The 17,308-nt window shown below is 52.1% G+C and overlaps 2 protein-coding genes across 2 annotated transcripts; both read right to left on the bottom strand.

Annotated features, from left to right (window-relative positions):
• Positions 1-208: 208 nt before the first annotated feature.
• Positions 209-9,460, bottom strand: TMEM11 (transmembrane protein 11). The gene is made up of 2 exons (XM_072348837.1): positions 9,047-9,460; positions 209-2,682 (listed from the first exon to the last, which is right to left on the bottom strand). Exons 1-2 carry the CDS (start codon positions 9,106-9,108, stop codon positions 2,166-2,168), a joined length of 579 nt encoding a protein of 192 aa, XP_072204938.1. The 5' UTR covers positions 9,109-9,460; the 3' UTR covers positions 209-2,165.
• A 1,866-nt stretch (positions 9,461-11,326) lies between these two features.
• On the bottom strand, positions 11,327-17,239 carry NATD1 (N-acetyltransferase domain containing 1). Its single transcript, XM_072349202.1, has 3 exons — positions 17,014-17,239; positions 14,833-14,951; positions 11,327-14,176 (listed from the first exon to the last, which is right to left on the bottom strand). Exons 1-3 carry the CDS (start codon positions 17,108-17,110, stop codon positions 14,060-14,062), a joined length of 333 nt encoding a protein of 110 aa, XP_072205303.1. The 5' UTR covers positions 17,111-17,239; the 3' UTR covers positions 11,327-14,059.
• Positions 17,240-17,308: the final 69 nt, after the last annotated feature.

The following is a 17,308-nucleotide window of genomic DNA, read 5'->3' on the forward strand; positions in this document are numbered from 1 at the left end:
AAAGCATGCAGGGCACTTCAAAACAAGAACCCTTCCCACATCTCCGCCTCAGAACAGGATGAAAGGTGTGTTTTTATAACAGGCCTACCTGTTGTGGTAGCTGGTTTTTCACTTTTCCTCCTTCTGCAGTAAGAGACCACAGTAAACGTGCTCAATTTTAACTCCAGAGCATCTGTTGCAAGCTATTCTCTTAAAGTGCCTCCTAAAAGTTAGTTCTTCTGTCATAGCAATTGTTCCAGGCAAGGGAAAGTTTGACACCACAAAAGGTGCCAGGACCTTTGGGTTTGGGTGAAGAAAGGAAGCTAACAGTACTAACAGTTCTTCTGCAAGCGCAGGAATATCCTAAGTGGCCAGGACAAGGATCCCTGGGGGCCTTCTGCAGCAATAAAGCACATACTAGTGGCAGCAGATCCATCACCAGTTTAAACTTATCCAAAAGATAAGACAGGATTTTAGGAACAAGCAACATCAAAACCTGAAAAGCAGCCTGCCCAGCAGTCTCAGGCTAACTGCAGAAAGATGAAGTAATTGCATTTCTTCCTTTCCTCTCTGCCAAGGCAACTGCATGTTGTTGCTATAAATAGAGATGCTCTGGATCCCAGCTGCTTTTAACCTTGGAGGGGAGGCAACTCATCCACTGTACCAGCAAAACAGGCCAAGGTTTTAAACAGGAAGCTCCTGATGCCGCAGCAATTCCCTGTAACCGATGTGCCTGCCCAAGTACAGCTGCAGACCAGAAGCGAGGGGGACATCACACTGCCTGCTGCTGCGATGTGAAAAGAGAAATGAGTTTGGATTCTGACCTTGTGAGTCTCCCTTCCAAGGTCGGCGCTTCAGATGCGGTGGGCAGACTGCAAACACTATTTAATTAAGCAGCACACCTATATGCAGGCAGGTTTTATTACAGGCCTTTGCTGCTGTATTCAGATCATAACCCTTGAAGCTGTGCTAAGCTGGCATTATAAAAGTAAGCCACACCTATTTTCCATCTGGTAGGAGAATAGATAGAAAGCGAGCTCCTGTCTTGAACAAACAACTGGCAGACTTTGCAAAACAGTAAAACACTTTCCCTTCTTTGAGCTAAAAGTTAATTCATGCAGTAGACTGAACTCTAGAATTTCAGATAACACCGTGGCAAGATGCAGTCAGTCGTCCAGATGCCTTGAAGCAGCAGCAGGAGGCAGCTCCAGAAGCTCACGTTCCAAGCCAGACCAGCGGAATTGTGTGGTCAGGGCACAGCTGTCCAAGCAGCAGTGAAAAAGCACACGTACAACAGCTGAGCTCCCAGCTTGGCAGTCCACAGCTGCGTTTGGTACAGCACACTTCAATGGAGATGTATCCATGTTAGGAAGAACTTGTACAGTAATTTAGTGTAATGTGGTTTTAGCTGGAAACCGCGTTGAGATCGTCACTGTGCAAAGGAACAAGTAGCTGGAGGAGGGCAGGGCAGCAGAGGAATTGGAGATCTCTAGCACCCAGCATCCATGGTTATGGCACTACCAAAAAGACAGCAACACTGGCCTAATTAGTGCACCTTCTTTCAAGAAACAACTAATCAAGCAAGAAGAAAAGCACCCCCACGCTCCAACAATTCCTTCAACAGACAGCTGTGAGGCAACTTGGATGCTGCTGCCAAGTGCGGCGGGTGAGAGGTGTGTCAGGCCTGAGTGTGGGCATGAGGATCTAATCATCACCGCAGCAACACCTACAAAAGGGAGCTACCTTAACAGTAACGAGAGAGCAAAATCATTTGAAATTCTCATCCTTTAATGGTCAATGATAACGTCTGGCTGGTTCTGTGTAATACAATTAAACAATATACTTAAATGTTTCAAAAAAAACCCAAAAAAACAACAAAAAAAAAAACAACAGAAAAAAAGCTCTCACCCTCCCCTCCCTCTTTATCTTTCTTTCATTGACACTCCACTGCTGGACTGGACTCCCCATGGCTAACATACAACTCTCAAGTCAGCACACATCCAAATCTTAAGTGTAACAAAGAACTGAAAAACCTTGGTGCACCGGTGATGCGTTATTTAAAAATAACAGCTCTATCAAACCAACTCCTTGCCAGTCTCCACTGCTTCTCAAAGAGGAAAAACAAAATGTTACTGTGGGAGTCTTAATACACTTGTCTCTGTAGGCTTCTTTCTTCCCTGCCGAAGTCATACAGCGTAGAGTTCATAGATCTTCTTTACACAGTACACCAGGGCAGCGAGTGCTATCGTGTTATGCAGTCTCTTTCTGTGCAGGTCGTCCTTCCTCACCAGTACCACCGGAGTGGAGGAGGTGAGCGTATGCAAGGGCAGGCGGGAAAGTTTATAGGCATCATACTCTACTTGGTACTTGCAACAAGGATCGAACTGCCAAGAGATACCATAAAGGGTGCAGCAAGCCATGCTCAGCACACCAGCAGGCAGGGAGATGTAGTGAGAATAATCTACTGGCAGTGCCAAAGGGGTGAAGAGGCATGTGGTGCCCGCTAACACGGCCGTCTTGTGCAGGCAGTTCCCAACGGTGATCCAGCGGGCCGTCTCATCCCCGATGCGAGTGGGCTCTATCACTATGTATTTGTACTGCGCTTCCAGGGCCTGCTCCAGCTCGTACTCAAACTGGTCCTGAGCATTCTCTCCATTGTAGATCTCATGCACAATGTAACAGTCTGTGGAGGACAAGGTGACCCTGCCAACAGGAAACACAGAATTAAAACTGCAGCACTTAAAGACAGATTTTTCACCCGCATGGCTGTGAGAGCTCGAGAGAAAAGCACCCGAAGTCGGGGCAGCCCCTCGAGGTCATTCAGGCACTGCAGCTTTTTCAAATCAAGATTAGTTTTACATCGGCTAATCATGCTTTTTACATAGGAAGTCATCTCAAACTGAGGCAAACTTTTACTTACATCTTCCTAATCTGGAGAAACTGAGAACATCTTGGGAAAGCAGGAGCTTGCCAGCAGTCCTGAATCAGCTCCTCACGCAGTGCCACAGCAGTTTCTCTAGAGGTGCTGGACATGCTGCACCTCAGCGGCCATGCAGCATTAATGAATGAAATCAAGGCGCACGACTCATTCACCAGGAAGGCAAACTGCACTGTGAGATTTTGAGAAGAAACCTTTCCGTTTGAAGGTGACTTTCTCTCCAGAATTACCACCTCCTTGCCACAAGGACAGCTTGCTACACAGCTACACAGTCCTACACAGTAAGTTCAGCCTACAGAGACAAGGAGGGCTGAGAAATGCCGCTGGAAATGAAGGTGCAAGAGGCAGCACAGCACAGCTGCCCATTTGTTACAGAACGTTCCCTCTGATCAAACAGGGAGCAGCAAGAAGACGTCGTTACTTCCATTTCCAAACCAAGGCAGGATTTAACAGTGAAGAAAAAGCTGCTCGCTTTACCCTGGCACAGCAGATCCACAAAACCTCCACATCCACCATTTGAGTACCAGCTCTTAGCTACCAAAAACCTGCACAAATTTCCACTTCCACCTTCTTCACACACATCACCTTAGCTATGTTAATGTAACAGACAGCTGGGAAATGAAATGACAACTGTTTACCTGCAATGAGAAAGAATAAAAACCCACCCGCTGAAACATGGGAAAATACTCCCCTCTGAGAAATAGTAACTATTTGACACACTTGTGTTAACCAGAACAAAACTGAGCACGTGGCCTCTCAAGGTTAAAGCAGATTTCCTTCAGCAGGAGGAGAGTGAACTGCACGTGGGTTTGTCCTTATCACAGCAGACAAAACAGCCTCATCCCAGCTGCATTCAGATCCTCCTCGTGCTGGGAGGCGAGAGGGCTGAAACAGGGAATTAAGCCGGCACTTTGGGCTCCATTGGCACAATGGCACTTGTGTGCATGCACTGGAAAACACACATTTGCAAGCTGCTGTGGTACCAGACATTCCCCTTAATGTGCAGCTCTGCTCACGCTGCAGAGGGCATCGTGCAGTGACCATCTGTAATCAAGTATATTGCTAAATTACAAGCCATTGCCAGAAGTGGCTGCTATTGTGAACAGTGGCAAACACGTCAAACAGCAGGAGATCAGATGAACCAGCGTCTCTCGGAGCAGAATAATAAGCAGTTTTCAGAGTCTGGCTGGTATTAACAAAAACCACAAGGAAAACTCCACTTACAAGCTAGCTATTGAGTTCTCTGCAGTGCATTTCCATCTAGGCCTGTTCATAGGTAGAAAGGGAAATAAAAATCCACCTGAATGCTGAACATGGCAGGGGCTTCTGTAAGGCCATCATCTTGTCAGACGTCGCTTGGATTTTTCAGGTAACCTTTCCAAGAGAAGCTACGTTCTGTAGGTGACTCTTTCTTAATGTAAGGCAGAATTAGTTAAGCAGGTGTTGCACTAATATGTTAAGGATACAGCTGGAAATGGTTTCTGCCAAGGACTTTTTTCTTGAGCAGAACTGCTCCAAGTGCAGCTTCAGCCATATGAAAAATCCCAGTTTCATTTCAGAAGACACGTGGAGGGTTAAGGTGGCGCTATGGAATGGCACCACTATGAGAAACCACTTGGGAAGGAATAAAGGCTGCAGCTGTGCTCCCAACTCTAGGAATGAGGATTTCTATATAACTGTGTATTTCTGTATAACCCATCAGCCATACTTCTTCTCACTCTGATCCTGCCTTTTCTTCCTTCCTAACATCCCACCCTACCTTCACCACAACATACACAAGCAGAGCCATATCACAAGCCACAGCAGCCCGCCAAAGTGAGCAGGCGCTCAGGCATAGGCCAGAGGCAGCACCAACCACCCGTCCTGGAGATCTGTGGCTTTTCAAAAATAAAGCCAAAAACCAAAAACTATCTTCTAAGCAAAGAGAAAAAGCAGAGCTTAAAATATTTTCTGTTGAAAAGTCATAAGGAACTGAATTGCACAACGGCTTCATCACCTCTGATGGAGTCTGCCCACCTCACTGTGCTTGTTCTCCATAACAGTCCCAAATTTCTGCCATGGTGCTGGAGTCACAACAGACAGAGGTGGACGATCCAAAAATCAAAGGGCAAAGAATGAGAACTCAGTCAGCAATGCAATAACACGGTCTCCACTTCTGTTATAGAACTAGTGGGATATTGCATATTATTTCTACTACGAACTGGTTGCCTCTGGAGGAAGGAAAAGCTGAAATCCCAGTGCAACTGAGATGCATGGGCTGAATGCTGGCTTGGAAAGTTTTCCGAGCTTGCTGGCATGCAGAGCAGAACCAGGGAGCTCAAGCCAGATCTCTCCTAACACAGCCTTTCAATGGAACACGGCAGTTGCACATGAACAAACCCAATCAAAGCACTTGGATTTGCTGAAACACTGCAGGCTGCACAGCCTGCCTTTCAGTGCCTGCCCTGCTGCCCCCCACCCCACCCCCAAAGCAATGACAAAAATGCAGAACTATGCAATCTGCTCCAGACTGGCATCCACCAGCTGCAAAGTACCGCTCACTTTATGTAGCTCCATTTTACTTAAAAGCTTCATCAATATCCAGTGTGAGAGAGGATTTAGTCCCAAAAGTCCCAAATGTTTAGAAGCCCAGCAGGACATTTACCTGTCTTCCCTTACAAGGCTGCCTGAAGATCGCACTCATGTTCTCCTGCTCTCCTTGGCTTGGGTTTCAGGGCCTCCAACCATTTCAGTTCCACAAAACACTCACGGTGATGCTTAGAAACAGCCTCCATCTGCACAAAGCAAGGCTGTCCTTCTGTGCAGAGGTTTTTGTTTTTAAAAGAAGAATGTTTCTGACAACAGTATTGCTCACAGCACCAAAAATGCGTTCAGATGAACTATAAATGAAGACAAACCAGTCTGATTAGTACTTAAATAAATAAATAAGCAGGGAGAGGCTTGCAGCAGCGTGATAACACTTGTCATAAGTAGCACACACAGAAAACCTGGGGCAGCAGAGCAATGGAGGGGCCTGATGCTGACTGTGTGCTAACTGCACAGATGACCAAAGCACACCCATCTGGGGGTCGTTATTAGATCTCATCCGAGTCTGTGTCAAAAAAGTTGAGGCAACACAAATTCATGCTCTAATACACTGAACTTCCCTGACTCACCACCTAAATCCTTCTCAGAATTTCAGGTAAAAAATGAACTGTGCTCTGGCTTTGAGGCGGAGCATTCCCACTGGGATGTAGAGTTGTATTTGATAACAGAGTGTTTTGCTGCTTGAGACAGCTGCAGAACATGGGACACACAAAGCACTAACAAATCCCAGCTGAAACACCTCAACAGTTATTTCCCCACCAAAGCTCTGCACAATCTGCCAGTCTCAGGCCATTAACCATTGCTGTCAGGCTTCAAGGCCAATTGAACAGGCTGATGATGGCTGCGCTGAAGAGGAGGAAGAACAGGAAAAGCACAGCAGTAACACAAGACCTCCAATCAAAGGTTGTGCCTTAAATACAAATAGGAGAGAATGGGAGAACAGAAGTGTGATCTTCAAGCAGCCTCGGCAAGGGAAGACAACACTAAGGGAAACATCACCAAACCATAACAAAAGAAACTCTAGGCACTAGAGCAAAAAGAGACGTCATTTTTCAGCCAACTAATGATTAGCTAGGCTAATGGAAACGGGTCAATCATTGCTGTAGGCAAACAGAGTACCAGAAATCTGAGCAGCACAGGTAGTGAAAGGAGAGAGCTCCTTAAGGGTGCAGAGGGACCAGCAGGACTTAGCAGTGATGACATTAGAGCCTTTCTTTCTGGAGTCTGTTAGCACATCTCCAAGCAGAACAAATGGCATTTTGTCCTGTGTGCTGGCGGTCATCACACTGCATTTTATACAAAAACCCCAAATACAATTCAGTGTCTGTTCTGTACAAAAAGTCGTTTTGCTGCACAAATTAACAACCCCCTTTAGATAGTCTCTATTAAAGAGTCTATCCAGAATGAAGAAAAACAAATATTTAGACGGTTCTCTTCAGGTTTTTCCCTACTGCCCCCACAGAGCCGGCCGGAGTTCACAGCCAATATCCTTTGAAATGAAGGTACTTACACTTAGTCCTATTGAGAAAAGCACTTTCTGACCAATTACGGACTTCTTTGTATCAATGAAGTCATTGAGGAAGGGATACAAATTTCCACAGGCAGCAGCTGGACTTTTTAAAAAGAATTTATTGACTTTTAAGTGAAAGCTGGTGAAACCTCCTGGTAGCAGACAGTATTTTATTCTTCTGACACCGCCTCCCAACACACTGATGTCTTTTTAGACTAGCTGGCTGACAACTCCAAAAACACCTTGAAGCAGCTCATTTATGAGGAAAGCTGGATGAGCATACTCAGTTGAAAGGAATGCATCTTGGGACAAGAATCCTGTAAGAAAACCATATTCATCTTACAGAAAGCCTACGTCATCATTTGATGTCATCAGCTCTGTCAGAGCCACCATCTCCGCAACCTGCGCTGCCAGCAGCCAAACAAGACCAGTAGGTGTGATGGAGAATTAACCCCTGATCCAGAGAGGCAGTGGCTCAGTCACACGCATCTGCAGCTCTGCAATCACAAGGTAGGCATGCTCCTTAGCTGACGTCACCCAGCACCTATTGAAAGTATCTTGTGTATGGGATGACACCTCACAGAGCCACTGCCTTCTGATAAGGATTGTGAAACATTGCTCCATGGTGTAACGTTCACACAGATCACCTGTTGCCCCACTGTGTGTCACTTTGTGCTCTCGTGCACTTAACCGCATACTTCTCATTGTAAAAGGCAAAATAAGGTGTGCTGGAAGTTCATGAAGTAAGTACCTCATGTTTATGAATAAGTATTTTTGATCACAAGATCGAGAGTAATCATAGCTTAAAAATCACCACAAGCTACAACGACATTATACTATGGGAACACTGTATAGTTCACAAAGTCACAGGGTGACAACTCACTTTTAAGCCCGCATCCATTTTCTTCCTGGAAGAATAATTTTCACTGAGGTCAAGTGCTCTTTCCCGTATTTGTTCTTCACCTCCCTTGGCAGGGCAGGCCTACAGTGTGAGATCTCCTCACCTCATGTGTTCTGCACTGGGGTAGGTGCCAACATGGGTGCAGACAGCTCTACCACCGCGCCACCGTGCTCGGCAGCATTCTGAGTTGTTTATATAAGCCATGCTGAGGTAGTAATTCCATCAGCGCTTCCAATTCAATCACTTGCAAACTCCATGCACAGAGGCAGCATTTCTGTGTTTCACATTGGTGCTATGATTTTAAGGGCTCTCCTCAGCTAGGGAGGTTCAGCACCATCAAATACAATCCTCTCGGATTACGAAAAGGGAACAAGAGAAACCACTTCCAAAATCATAACGATAAAAACCAAAGGGATATCAGTCTCCGGGTATGGCAGAGGGACAAAAGCAAACCGTGGGGAATGCTGCGATTCTCTGATCTCCACAACGAGCACGCAGCTGCTCTCAGCTCCCAGCCGGTGACATCAGTCACCCCAGGGCAGAGCAGGGAGAACGCCAACGCGAGGAAGCACGGAGCTCAGCAAGGCTGAGGAGCGCTCAACCGACTGCGAGGAGCGATTTTACAGCAGCTCGGCGCGATCTCCCTCGGCTCCTTTTTGCCTCTTTTCAGCCGGGGTTCCCGAAGTCCCAGAGCTGTTCCCAGCCCCGAAACAGGGTCGGACACCGCGCCGCAGCGCAAACCCCGAGCGCGGTTCCCCGCAGGAGGTCACCCTGGCGGCTTCTCCGCGCCCTATCCTTCACGAACAGCCCAGAAGGGTCCTTCGCCCCGGGGCCGGCCCTCCTCCGCTCCCGGCCCACACCGCCGCACCCCGCGGGATCCGCACAGCGAGGGCCGCGCCGACCTTCCCCGCCCGCAGCGCTCCGCTCCCCGGCCCGCCCGCCTTCCCCTTCCCACAGGGCCGCGGCTCCCGCCCCGCGCTCCCCGGCCGCCCCGCGCTCCGCTCAGCGCCGCCCCCGCCCTTGCCTCAGGGTCGTGCGGAGCCCCGAGGGCCGCAGCCCGCTTCCCCCCGCTCCCCAACCGCCCGGGGAACCCCCGGCTGCTCCCCGTCCCCCGCCCCGCCCGCGGGCTCACCTCTCCCGGCCGCCGCTGTTGGTGCTGCCGGGGCCAGCGCGCCTCCTTCCCCACGCCGCCATCTTGGAGACACTGGACTCGCAAATGTCTCCGCCGCAAGGCCGGGCCGCGCTGCCCCACGGGAAATGGAGTGCGCGCGGCCGCCGGAACCGCTCCGCGAGAGAGGGCGCGCCCAGGCGAGGACTACAACTCCCACAGTGCCCCGCGCCGCCGTACGGCCGCGTAGGCCTCTGGGATGCGTAGTCCCCTGGGTCTGCGGAGGGGTCGGGCCGGGAGCGGGCCGGGGGGCTCCCGACATCGGCGCGGATCTGCGAGGCGCAAAGCACCGCCACGGCCTCCACCCGACCCCCCGCCGCAACCCCCGCTGCTGACGGGAGCCGGGAGGCCGTGGGAGGAGCGTCGCCGCCGGTCCCGGCCTGCACCGCGGCCCCGCCATGAGGGCAGCCGCTTGGGGGCGGCCTGGGCCGGGGTCTCGTAGTGCGGGCCGCGCTGCCCTCGAGCTGCGGGGATTTGTGGAGCTGGTGCTTCTGTGCCCCGGCAGGAGCCCTTCTCCCACGAAACGGCCGTCCCTTACAACCAGCCGTTCGCTCAGGGACGTTGTGCCGCCATCAGCCCCACCCTGTGCCATCCCCCATTCATTTCTAACATCCTGCTCTCATCCCCAGGAGCCACCAAACCTCCGAGAGGTAGAATAGAACATATCGGAGGGGCCGTGTGTGCGCTGACCGACAGCACGCTGCAGAAGAGCGGCACTGTCTCTGCATCTCCCTTTCCTAGAAAATGCCTCGTTTTGACAACGTTATTTCCAAGTGAGGTAATGTAACTAAACACAGCAAACCCATCGCTGCCTGCATCTTCCCAGGCACTGTGGAGCTGTGCTTCCAAACCGCAGGACCATCTTGCACTCTGCTCTCTCAGCCATCATTTGGGGTTCAGCTCTTACAATGGAGGTAAATAGTGCATTTGCATGAGCAGGAGGTGGAGCTCCCAGTGCAGTGGAGCGTGCAGTACTGCTGGGGCAGGTCAGAGCATCAGACCTTCTGGAATGTGGAATGTAAACAGAGCGTGTTACTAGCAACAGCCCAGCTTTGTGCTATAACCCCAACCACTGCACTGTCCCTCCAGACGAGCTAATGCCAAACTCCCTCTGGCTCAAATTGCAACCCAGGGCCACATGTTACTTGTTATACTGGGTCAAATCGTGACTGAAAAACAGCGGTGCCCCTTCTGCCCACCATTCCAGTAGCCTTGGGGTTTTTGCCTCTTGCAATTCCAGCCTCAGCTTCTGTGGCTTGCACTCATCTATAGGAAGCCATGTAAATACGCTGGCTGGGAGCCTGAGGGGCAGTGCTTCCCAGCTAAGGAGTGCAGGGCCCAGCAGGGAAGCACCTCATATTCCTCTGATTCACCTCTGCACAAGCAGAGTGACTCCACTAACCAGCTACTGAAATGTTTTCATGCCTGTGTTTTCAAACATCTTAAACAGATGAATGCAAGTGTTCCGTACCAGCTCAGGAGAGGCTGCATTTGCAGGATTGCTGCCAAGGGCTGTTTAGCCTGAAATCTCATGGACTGGTTTGTGTAAGCAGAGGAGGATCAAGCAGCAAAACGAGGAGCCTGTTTTGACCCCACTCATCTCAAGCTCTGTGCAGTTATTGCAGAGACAGCCAGCCCTAAAACCCAAAATTAAATCCACCAGCCTTAGCCTCCCTGCTCACTTCCAGCTCTGAGCTGGGCTGCAGGGAGCTGGAGTCACCTGGATGGTGGATGAAAGGACAAGTGGCTGCCCCCAGGTTGCAGGGATGCACCAGGGTGCCTTCATCCTGAACAGAGCCCTTCATCACTCTTGTGTCTGGATGCAGTTACTTCTGCACAAGATCCTCCTTGCAAAGAAGGGGTTTTAGAAGGGAAGCTCAGGCAGTAGAAGGGTGGCAGTTGTGTATCCCAACGTACATAGCAGTGAATCCCCTCCAACCCCCCCTCCCAGATCTGCTGCCTCCAGCCTTTTTATCCACACCCCCTCCAAGGCACAAATGTGCATGGTAATCAATGGCTAGGAGATTCTGGTGTTAGAATTGTAATTCTTTCCTAGAAAATAACCAGCAGCAGCAAGGCAGCAAAAATCACCCTGGACATGGACTGGAAAGAAGAGCTGTCAGACAAGACCTGTGAAGCAGGCTCTGCCTGAATGACCCAGCCCAGGTGACAGAGCCAGAGATGCCCAAGGTCCCCTGGTCACCTCCAGCCCAGCAATTGCTGAGCAGCAACCACTGCAGCTCAGCTAAGCCACACTTTTTATTGTAATCCATGCAATATGTGTTTTATAGTATGACAGAGGAAAGGATAAAGATAAATGTTAGACATAAACGAAAGCAAAAAGGTCATTTGTAACAGGTCCTGAGAAGGAAAGGCACATCGTAACCACTGAATTCAACAGAACGGAAACCTTGGACAGAGGAAGACAATTCTGGAAAGTGGAGAAGGGAGGGGAGTGTTTCAAGTTGGGCAATATGGAAGCAGGTTTGACAGCAATATGTATTTCCCCACCCACCAAAGTCTGCAGTTCAAATGGGTTTGGGGACCTCACTGTTCAACTGAACCACTTCCATGCTGCCATTGCTGGAGAGAGTCCAGGATCCCAGCTCCTCCAGGCTCAGTCAGCACCAAGGGGCAGCCCAGGGCAACACAGGGCTCAGGAAGATCCTTCCTGCAGGGGTGAGCTGGGAGTGCTTCATGGGAGAACAAGGGATGGCAGCATTGCTGGTGACCTGTGGGTATTGCTATTTGCTGACATCAAATGCTGTGGGGCTGGGGCAGGAGAACAGGAACAGCAGTAAAACAGTTGGCACAGAACCTGGCACATCTCTGTCAGGTCAGACACTGGAGGAATTGTAGCACCTCAGAGGGAAGCAGCAGCAAAACCAAGTGCTGTGCCTGATTTAAGGCAGCGATTGCTGCGTGGGATCCAGCACCAGGAAGCACGGGGGTCCTGCTGGAGCAGCATGAAGGGCTCCAGGCCAGGCTGGGACACTGAAACTTCTGGGAACTGCCACAGTGGGAACCAGAACCAAACCAGCATTGAATGTAGCACCACACTTGCACTGTTGCTCCTAGGAGGTAACTAGGCACAGATCTCTTTGAGCACGCAGCCCCGTTACAGCACAGATACAATGGCATCTTATCTTGGCTTGCAGAAGATGGCTCAGCTTCACTTTAGGATGGTTCTGTTATCACTTGGCTGTAACAGAGCCAGCCTTGCTCCTGGAACCAGATGTTAACGGGTGTTTGCAAGTTAAGGAGTGAGCATTTAGCAGCCCAGATATCTTCTTTAGCTCGTTATCTGTGACCCTCTCCCAGCCCCTCAAAGCCATCCCGAGGGCTGAAATAGGCAGCAAGAGAGCAGAGATGTGGGGTAGGACTGAGCCCAGTGCCTTTCCTTAGTGGCATGAACTGGCAACAGGGCAGCAGCTGGGCACAGGTCTCTGCCAAGTTGTGCAGTACAGACAAGCAGGGGTCCCACAGCACTGGGGCAGGGACAGAGCGAGAGGTTTTGCTCAGACCTTATGCCATTGCCTCTATGGACTCTGCGCTGGCTCTGGAAAGGGCTGAGCTATCACTTGGCCCAGGATTCATTCAGTCCGTGGCACAGATTGTAAACTTTAGTCCCTGCTGAGAGATAAACTAGGTTTGGATCTGGTCTACAGGTGAAAGGCTCCTTATCTCCTTCTGCCTAGCTGCTGGCTGAGCCTGTTACAGCTGTCCACTTGCAGCCCAACCCCAGGGCTCTGCAAAATCCCAACACCTCTGGGGGAAAACCTCCTAAGGTCTAGCCCAGTAAAGCCTGTGTGAGGCAGAAGAAGGGGTAAACAGGAGCCAGGCAGCGCCCTGCCATCACACCATTACCTCTACATCTGACAGTGGCAATGCTGCACTATGCTGTGCTGTCATTATCTGCAGAGGTAATGGTACATGGTGAGGGATCAGAGCTGTGAAGGAGTAGCAAGCAGGCAGTGCCCCATGGCACGGCTCCTTCCCAAAAGCCATATGGAGCAGCGAACAGCAGCCACGTCAAGGTCGGAAGATCAAGCGTTGAGCCCTGGAAAGGGAACCAGGTCCCAGCAGTCTTACCCCTGTTGCTTGCCAGATACAGCGATGGCTTGGAGGTCAGGGTGTGGGGCACAGGCTGGGTGCAGGGCTGGAGCTGAGGGAGATGGGAGGAGCCTTTCTCTTCAGCTATAGGAAACCACCCTTGTGGGTGCTTTTTTCTTGGGCAAGCTGTGACTGCTGCAGCAGGGAGCAGAACGGCAGCCCACAGCCATGAGGGGCAATATCCAGAAGGCTGGGCAGGAGCTGGCACCTGCAGAGAGCAGCACCCACAACTCAGCTGCATTGCTTCCACTTTGTGCACAAGCTCTGCATGCTCTGCTGCAATGGATAAAGCCCACTCCTCACATAGCTCCTTTCTCTAGATGCAGAGATCTCAGCATCCCAGCATCTCTGCAGCCAGTCCTGGTGGCACCACCACAGCCTCCATGGTCTCACTGGTACCCTACAGAGCTGGGGCTCCTCCAGCACTTCCTTCCGGTCCTTAAGGTTTAATCCACAGCATCTCTTCCAGCTACAGGAGGAAAGGGGGCTGATACTCCACAATTTCCCCTAATCAACATCACCTGGCAAGTTCACAACTGTCGCCAAGCAGAAGAGAAAGGATGAGGTGCAGATGTATCCCCTGGTTTTGTCGTGGAGTTTGGTGGGAAAATCATCCTCTTCCAGCTCCTGGCTTGGGACAAAGAGCACCGAGGGGGCACATATACCCAGAGCCAGCCCAGCCTGTGGTCACTGCCATGCTCAGACACGGGCAGGGAAGAGCAGGTCATGCCCACGATCGTGCACCACGTAGACACACTTCAAAAAAGACGAAAGGGAATTGTGAGTGTGGGAGGGGGTTTCCTGAGACCGCAGAGAAGCGAAGGCCGCGTTGAACAGGAGTGCTGGTGTCAGAGCAGTGCTGTCTTAAGGCTGCAAGTGTTCCAGGTACTGCGGCAGCGGGTTCTCCTTGACGTATTTCTGAATGTACCAGCAAGTCAGGTGAGCTTTCAGGTCCTCCTCCACCACAAAGTCCAGGGCTGCCTGCGAGAGAGCACAGATGGGTTACAAACAGCCCATGCTGCCCCCTATAAGAGAGTCTAAAACAGAGTCCTGGGGGCTGGGGCAGTGTGGCTTCAGCCTCCACAGTGCCATGGGGTCCCCAGTTCAAGCAGAGGAAAGCTGAAACCTTGACATACAGCCTGGTGCATGCTGCATCGCAAAAGGGACCTATCCGCATCATGCAAACGTCACCTTTGCCACCATTTTGCCACGGGGACAAGGAGCAGCCATAACCCCTGAGTGTTGCCACACAGCCCCTACACTGTGCTGGCAGTCCCCCAAAGTGAGGCCCAAGGAAGAGAAAGGGCACGTGTGGGTCTCGAAGCCTTGGGGCGAGGGAGCCCAGCTCCTGGGGGGAGATGCTGGAACAGCCCCAAGGGGAAGCAGGGTGGGAGCGAGGGCTGCCGGCAGTGGAGGAGGATCGAGCAGAGGACGTGCTGGAACTCACCCAGCCCCCCTCGCGGCCAGAAATAGGAACGTCTGACCACAGGTTTCCATCCAGCCCCCAGGGGGAAGGCTTAACACCTCCCTTTTGAGTGCCGAGCCCCAAAATGCTCTCCTTTTCCTCCGAGGCCTCACTTAACCTCCACTTTACCCCTCCCTGCCATCGGACAGAAGCAGCTCCCCAGTGGCTGTACCTTTGCAAGGTGCTTGGCTATCCCTCTTCCCCGATAGGCATCCGGCACCTCGGTGTGCTGCAGGTCCACAATGCGCTTCCCCACATACTCATAGAGCAGCACCGCTCGGTCATGGCAACCTGGGGATGGGAGAGAGTGCTGAGGCTGGGACTGCCAAAGCTGACCAGGGAGCAGCAGTTCTTTTCCCTCTACAACATGGGCCAGAACACGGGACAAAGCTTCCAGGCCTGGAGGGAGACACTGGAACAGCTGGGTATCCCATAGAGAAGTGCACACAGGTGTGCAGGGGTGTATATGTGCACACTGACACACACACACCGTTTCCTGCTGCAAAAGCCTGGCATTCTCACAGCAGTTTAGATAGAGGAAGAAAGAAGTTTCAGCACACATGTAAATCAGAGGAGAGCTAATAATACCCCTCCGTCTCCATCTGCAGAGCCCAAACTCAGCTTCAACTCATTTCTGGAGGGTTTCTATACTAAAAGAGTTTCCAAAACACAAGGTTCCCATCGATGAGACAAACTCAATTAAAATAACAGAAACTCTTCCTTTCCCCCCAGTGCTTACTGGAGGATGAAGGGCCCTACCTTCACCTGCACTTACCGCGTGCTTCAGCTGAGCGCCGTCCATTCACTTTTGCTGCATTTCAGCTGAAAACACCTCCTTATGCCCCCTCTGTCCTGGGATGGGGGACTGGGGGGAACCTCCACCCCACCGCCCAGCCCAGATGCAATCCTACACATCTCTCCATAGCTGCAACCCTTGGCAGGGAAAAAGGGGACAGCACAAAGCCATTCCCTGGGAGGGAGTTCTCAGAGCGGGATGGCACGGCAGCAATAATCCCAAGGAGCCATCCCCAAGCACGCAGACAGCCCTGCAGAGAGCCTGGCACGTTCCTACAGAGAGATGCACCGCATGCAGTGCTGACTGGAGATGGCACAGCTGTCCCCGACGGCCCCACTATGGAGCAGCATGGGGGGGGGGGGGGGCAGCTCGGCTGCAGTTTCCCGCTGAGGAGCTCTGGTGTCTGTAGCACTGGGAAAGCACAGTGCCATCTCGGTGCACAGCATAACCTCATCCCTTCTGTCCCAGCACAGCAGCACAACCTGCTCTGGTTTTCCTATGGAAACACTCAGTGATGTTCTCCAGCAAAAGGGCTGCGTTGGCTGTCTGTTACCTACAACCAAACTGAGGGCAAATCAAAGGATCACAGAATCATTAAGGTCACAAAGGACCTCTAAGATCATCATCTAGTCCAACCCGCCACCAGTACTGCCTACCAACCACATCCACACCCTTCTCAAACACCACCAAGGATGGTGACCCCACCACTCCCTGGGCACCAGTGTCACTCCTTAGAATAAATGCTTCCTGCTACCCAACCTGAACGTCCCCTGGCACAACTTGAGGCCATCCCCTCTCATCCCATCCCATCAAGTTTCTCTCTGCTCTCCTCTCCAAGAGGAGAACAAAGCTTGGGTCAGTCCCAGCCACCAGCTGCTTTACTTCCAGCTCTCAATGCTTCTGCTCTCAGGACAACACAGGAAAAGGCATCATGCTGATTTGATGCAGGCATCTTTATCAGCATTAGGAAGCACACATAGCACTGTGGGCTGAGAGGAGGGGGACGAAGGGGCAAACACCAAGCACCATTCATTTCCTTGCATACAAAGAAAGCAGAGAAAACCAGCTGGCTGCCTCCCACCAGGCTGCCCAGGGCCCACCCACGGCCTCGGGCACCCCCAGGGATGGGCACCCACTGCTCGGGGAGCAGCGCCAGCACCTCTCAATGAAGGATCTCCTTTCCCCATTGATCCCTCCTGTCCCACCGTTGCTCGCACAGCGCCGGGTGCCCTCATTTGATCCCAACGCCGGCAGCGAGTGGGCGGAGGGAGCTTCATCTCCACGTCCATCTCCTCCCGCTGCACTTTAGAATTAGCGGTTGGGATTAAAAGAGAAAAAGGAGGGAAAAAAAAAGAAAAGGAATCCGAAATAACGCCATCCGGTGCCGGTGTTCAGCACGGGAACCGGAACGGGACTGATTTCGGGGCACGGGGACGCCGAGAGGCACCGATGGAAGCCCCGGCAGCACAAAAGGAGGAGGCTGGGGACAGCAGGGAAGGAGCCGTGGGAGCGGGGAGGGGGGAGGGGGGCTCCGCTCGCTGCTTCCCCCTCCGTTACCGTTCAGCCGCACGGTGAACTGCCGCCGCTTCCGATCGTGCTCCACCTGGATGGGGCAGCCCTGCTCCAGAAGGCCGAGCGGCGCCGAGTGCGCCATGGCCGGGCCGGGCAGCGAGACTGTGCCGTGCGGGAGCGGAGCGCTGCGGGCTGCCGGGAACCAGCGGCGGAGCGAGGCCGGGCCGGGCCGTGGCGGCGGCACCGGGAGCTGGCACCGGCGCGCGGCCGCAGGAAGCCAGCTGTGCGCCACGTGCCCGCACCGCAGCCAATAGCCGCGCTGCCGTTTTGTTTTGATACA

Source organism: Excalfactoria chinensis, chromosome 14 (genome assembly GCF_039878825.1).
Source record: "Excalfactoria chinensis isolate bCotChi1 chromosome 14, bCotChi1.hap2, whole genome shotgun sequence".
In the NCBI taxonomy this organism is placed as follows: domain Eukaryota; kingdom Metazoa; phylum Chordata; class Aves; order Galliformes; family Phasianidae; genus Excalfactoria; species Excalfactoria chinensis.